The sequence below is a fragment of the Eptatretus burgeri genome, chromosome 13 (genome assembly GCF_056783735.1).
Source record: "Eptatretus burgeri isolate ZD-2024b chromosome 13, Ebu_testis_v1, whole genome shotgun sequence".
NCBI lineage: Eukaryota > Metazoa > Chordata > Myxini > Myxiniformes > Myxinidae > Eptatretus > Eptatretus burgeri.
In genome coordinates, this window is record NC_140973.1 from 46,979,850 (window position 1) to 46,985,511 (window position 5,662).

At 45.2% G+C, this 5,662-nt stretch overlaps 1 protein-coding gene across 8 annotated transcripts in view; it reads left to right on the forward strand.

Annotated features, from left to right (window-relative positions):
* Nucleotides 1–383: 383 nt before the first annotated feature.
* LOC147014407 (E3 ubiquitin-protein ligase pellino homolog 1-like) overlaps nucleotides 384–5,662 on the forward strand; it is a 96,271-nt gene continuing 90,992 nt past the window's right edge. For 2 of the 8 annotated variants that reach the window (XM_085852335.1, XM_085852341.1), the window contains exon 1: nucleotides 386–544. Coding sequence is in view for 3 of the 8 variants with exons in the window: in XM_085852343.1 (XP_085708469.1) it covers nucleotides 528–535 (8 nt within the window). In the remaining 5 variants the exon portion in view is untranslated. Of the gene's footprint in view, nucleotides 545–5,662 lie in introns of all 8 variants that reach the window. The other 6 variants (XM_085852336.1, XM_085852340.1, XM_085852343.1 and 3 more) reach the window with 5 other exon arrangements.

Genomic DNA, 5,662 nt, shown 5'->3' on the forward strand with positions numbered 1-5,662 from the left:
TATATATATGTGTATATATATATATATATATATATATATATAATGTTTATGCTTGTCGGAGTCAACGGAAAGAAGGAATCAAAGACAGTGAAAGAATAATCGTTTCGTTCTTATAGAGCTTGTGCCTGCTGGTTGCATAATTGCTGGGGGAGCGGCTTTGCAGATGATGCAGTGCCCCCTGGTTCCAGTAAGCTGGGACCGATTTTGTCGACCTTGGAAGGGTTATGGGCTGAGTCAACCCACCTGGTGTTATTTAACGGCGCCACCCTAAGATCTTAATTCGCCGGTTAACCAGACCCCTTAACCGTTAAACGAGCACCAGGTTCGAATAAAGGTGAAAGCGAAAAGCACACAGACGGACGGAGTGACGACGTCATGACACATCGGGGTGGAGGAAGGAACAAGTTTATAAAGTGATTGCTACCCTGAGGGCGCCAAAGCCTCGTGCACGTCCTCGCACGTCGGCTCCGGCTCCGGCTCCGCGGCCGTTTGGGCGGTTGGTTGTTCGAGCTTGGGCGACAGGAGACATGCCCAGGTGAGCCAGGTGAGCACACCTTTACGTACACACTGAGGATAGAGACCGATCCGCCTGATTATTTACTTCGTTCGGGGTACATTGAACGATCGCATCTGGTTGTTGGTTCGTTGAGTGGTTATTTGGACGGATCGCTGCGTCATCGCCTGAAATCATCGCGATGATCAGTTAAGGTGATTAACTGGTGCTTGTACTCTTAGTTATCGCCGGTTGTTGCGACTAATGTTGCTATGAAATTCCGGTTCCCTCTGGATTATTAGTTGTTCATTCTCGATTGATCTTCGTCCTTGTTCTCAGCGATTTGTTGTTTTTATTTAAAACGTTTCCGTATTAATTAATAAATCATGATCATTATGACGAGAACAGTCATACATTGTGTCATCATGGAGTACCTGGTGTGTCTACCTGCCGCTTCACAATCATACATTGTGTCATCATGGAGTACCTGGTGTGTCTACCTGCCGCTTCACAATCATACATTGTGTCATCATGGAGTACCTGGTGTGTCTACCTGCCGCTTCACAATCATACATTGTGTCATCATGAAGTACCTGGTGTGTCTACCTGCCGCTTCACAATCGTACATTGTGTCATCATGAAGTACCTGGTGTGCCTACCTGCCGCTTCACAATCGTACATTGTGTCATCATGAAGTACCTGGTGTGTCTACCTGCCGCTTCACAATCATACATTGTGTCATCATGAAGTACCTGGTGTGTCTACCTGCCGCTTCACAATCGTACCTTGTGTCATCATGAAGTACCTGGTGTGTCTACCTGCCGCTTCACAATCGTACATTGTGTCATCATGAAGTACATGGCGTGTCTACCTGCCGCTTCACAATCGTACATTGTCATCATGAAGTACCTGGTGTGTCTACCTGCTGCTTCACAATCATACATTGTGTCATCATGAAGTACCTGGTGTGTCTACCTGCCGCTTCACAATCGTACATTGTGTCATCATGAACTACCTGGTGTGCCTACCTGCCACTTCACAATCATACATTGTCATCATGGAGTACCTAGCCTGCCTACCTGCCGCTTCACAATCATACATTGTGTCATCATGGAGTACCTGGCGTGCCTACCTGCCGCTTCACAATCATACATTGTGTCATCATGGAGTACCTAGCGTGCCTACCTGCCACTTCACAATCGTACATTGTGTCATCATGGAGTACCTAGCGTGCCTACCTGCCACTTCACAATCATACATTGTGTCATCATGGAGTACCTAGCGTGCCTACCTGCCACTTCACAATCGTACATTGTGTCATCATGGAGTACCTAGCGTGCCTACCTGCCGCTTCACAATCATACATTGTGTCATCATGGAGTACCTAGCGTGCCTACCTGCCACTTCACAATCGTACATTGTGTCATCATGAAGTACCTAGCGTGCCGACCTGCCACTTCACAGTCATACATTGTGTCATCATGGAGTACCTAGCGTGCCTACCTGCCACTTCACAATCGTACATTGTGTCATCATGGAGTACCTAGCGTGCCGACCTGCCACTTCACAATCATACATTGTGTCCTCAGTGCCCGGCAGCTGTAGGTAAAGCAAATGGGGTTTTAGGATGTATTCGGAGGGGGATCATTTATAAATCAAAAGAGGTGGTGTTAACATTGTGCAGGAATTTAGTGAGGGCCACATCGAGAATATTGTGTGCAGTTCTGGAAGGACATAGATACTGTAGAGAGGGTTCAGTGTGGGGCTACTAGATTGATTCCAGGCCGAACTAGACTCAGCTATGAGGAGTGGCTGAAGGAGACGGGGCTTTATTCACTAGAAAGGAGGTGGTTACGAGGAGATATGATGGAGATGTTTGAGATAATGAAAGGTATAGATAAAATAAGTTCAGATTAATTATTAAACAGAGTAGATGGTGATTGGACCAGGGGCCATAACCTGAGAGTAAAGAAGAGGACAGTTAAGATGGTGGCAAGGCAGGGGACTTTTACTCAAAGAGTAGCTAATGCATGGAATGGTCTCCCTGGAAAGGTATTGGCAACAGTAAAAGTAGACAAGTTTAAATTAGAATTAGGTGGGTACCTGGAAGTTATGGAGATAGAGGGGTATGGAGATGTTGATAAGACTTTTAGGTAGTTTGAGCATTGATGGGTGATTGTGGGCATGTGTACGGAGTGCTGTTAGGGGTCTTGTCAAGGGGGTTTGTGTGGTTGTTGTGTGTTTTTAACCAAGCCCATGCCCCCTCTCTGAGAGGAAGAAAAAAAAAAAAAAAAAAAAAAAAAACGAACATTTTTTTAAATTTCATTAATTAAAAACATTTTTTTGCATTTTCTTCCTTGGATCTTGTGTAGATAAATTAGTATGGTGTTGGTGCAGGCATGATGGGCCGAATGGCCTCCACCTGTTGGATTTCCTTGTAAATCCCCTCTTCCTGTCCAGGCTGGACTTCCTCAAGGCAGCGTTCTGGACCCTGTTCCTTTTCTGGTTTTCATCAATGATCTCTCCAACTTTGGAAAATCCTTTTTTATCTCTTCGCTGATGACTCCACCCTCTGCCTTGGCATCTGTCATCCGTCAGATTGGCAAGCAGCAGCCTCTTCACTCTCTGCAGATCTGGATAAAATCACAAGCTGGTCTAACACTTGGAACATATTTTTCAACCCTGACAAATCTCACATTCTCATTATGTTTCTCTGAAAGGGCCATCAGGAACCCCACCCCATCTACTTTCTCAACAGTCCTCTTGAAGAAATCCTTTCATTCAAGCTTCTGGGTCTCACTATCTGCTATGATCTTTCCTGGGAAAGCCACATTTCCAAGCTGTCCTCCAAAGCCAGTCTCCGACTGGGAATCCTCCGTCATGTAAAGTCCTTCCTTGGCACACCTGAGCTCCTGACCATGTACAAAGCTTTCATCCACAGCCTGATGGAGTACTGCTCTCCCCTCTGGGCTGGTGCTCCAGCCTCTCACCTTTCTCGGCTTCACGCTGTGGAAACCAAGGCTTTTGGGATCATTGGTATCTCCTGCAATGAAGCTGAGTCTTTGCGTCCTTCACTCTCTCACCGCAGGCATGCTGGTGGTCTTGATGTCTTCTGCCATCTCCTCTACGCCCTTGCCCCGCTTGCTGTGTTTGTGATCTGTCCACCCCCTCCCCTCCCCCCATATTTCTGCAGGGTGCTCAAGGTCCACCAGCAACCACATTCTGGTGAAACTACCAAAATCAAGAATCACTGCTCACCTTCACTCTTTCATTCCACTTTTTCTTCCTGCCTCTGGAACAAACTCCCACACTCTTCAATCCCACTCTTCCCTCCAGGCCTTCAAAACAGCTGTTAACCACCATCTATTATCTTTCCCCATACAAAACTATGATCTTTTCTACCCCCGTTAATCCACCCCAAGCCCACCTCTTTCAAATTCCCTGCCTTCCTACCTGAGAGTCCCTGTAGTGTCCATCTTGTATACCCCATGTTCCTCACCCCATTCTTTTCCCTTCCACAGATCTCCTAATGTCTCTGCTCCCTTCTGTTTTGTGCTTTCCTCTCCCACCCCTCTTGTCTCCTGCTGTCTTTATTTTATGTTCTCTGTGTTAGCTCTTCGTAAAAGGAAAAAAAAAAAAAATCACTTGAGTCGCATGAATGATTAAAGTCACAAAATTTATGAACAAGAATTATCAAAAGGAAATGAACCTTTCAAAAAAAAAGAGGATTCCCTATTCTTCCTGTGACCGAATATGGAAATAATCCTTTTAATGCCATTTTCAATTGTTCTGTTTGCATAGGCACGTTTGATGGTGATGATAATAACATTGTCGAGACATTCCTGTCCCATCGCGGTGCAGAGATATGTATTCACGCCTCTTAATGCACCGAAGGATCTCTCTGCTGTGCATGCTGTGCCTGGAATAACCGCTGCAGCTCTGTATAGCTGTGGTCATACCTCGTGGAGCTCGTCTTGGTGCATCACCTTCACCACCATTACTGCATTTCTCGTATCCGAATCTGATGGGTTTTCATGGAGGAAATTATTGAATCTCATTTTCTCATTTTTGAGAACTTCTCTGTCCATTGTGTAAAATGAGGAGATAATCTTGAGGCTGTTAATTGATGGGGATATGTTTAAAATGACGTCGGAAAGGGCACAGAGGATGTCTTGGTCATCACTATCAAACCGAGATTCCACTTCCCCAATGACTTGCTCAAGAGTCTAATAATTAATCATGATGCGGTAATGGTCTACAGCGGTTTGAACCGCAGGGGCGTCTGCCGATTCACCGTTGAGTGTTTGCAAGTGCCGTGATTGCTTGGTCCTTTGTGCCTGAGCATCCCGGAATGAAAATTTTGTTCCCTCCATTCCCTTTTCAATGGTGTCTGACAATATCTGAGCAGTGGACCATATCTGCTGGAAGCTCTCATCATTTCAGCATCCACTCAGTGTTTTCATCATTACCTTGGCAGTCCTCCGAGCCTCTACCAACATCCATTTTCTTTCCTTGAAGACACTTGCTCAAACTGTCGTTATTTGACAAAATGCAAATTCAAAGTTGCATGTTGCGTGTAATAGGGCATTGCATGCTAAATATGTTTTTTGGGTTGTGATCATCTGAAAAGGAACGAGAGCTGTGATCTTTTTTGGCATTTGTTCGATGACGGCTCTCAGAGCCACTCAGCAACACAACCATGTCGTCACACTTGATGGTTTCAATGTGAGGGTGATGTCATCATCCTTAACCTCAATAGCTTTAAAGTTTAAACAATGCATGCCGTTTGGGACTCATCTCTAAAAAGTTGTACAGGCTTTGTGTCGTTCCCAAGGGAATTCTGGAGAGGCACAATGTCTGTCTTCATATCTTGCTGTGCCAGATTAAGCGGAGGACCATAATGATGTACATGTATACCAATCAGAGAGCAGTCCTTCATCCGCGATGCCAGTCCTTTCCTCATACCACTCGTATTCAAAGCACTATCTAAGCATTCACCAACAATGTCCACCATCTGTAGATTGAGTTTGTTGATGGCTGTTTTCATTAATTCGTGGAGTGCTTCTCTTTCTGTGGATATTGTTGAAAATAACTCGACAAGCGTTTCTTTAGTCTCACCTTGTAACACAACACGTACCTCGAACAACGAGAATCCTGGTCAGTTCGGTT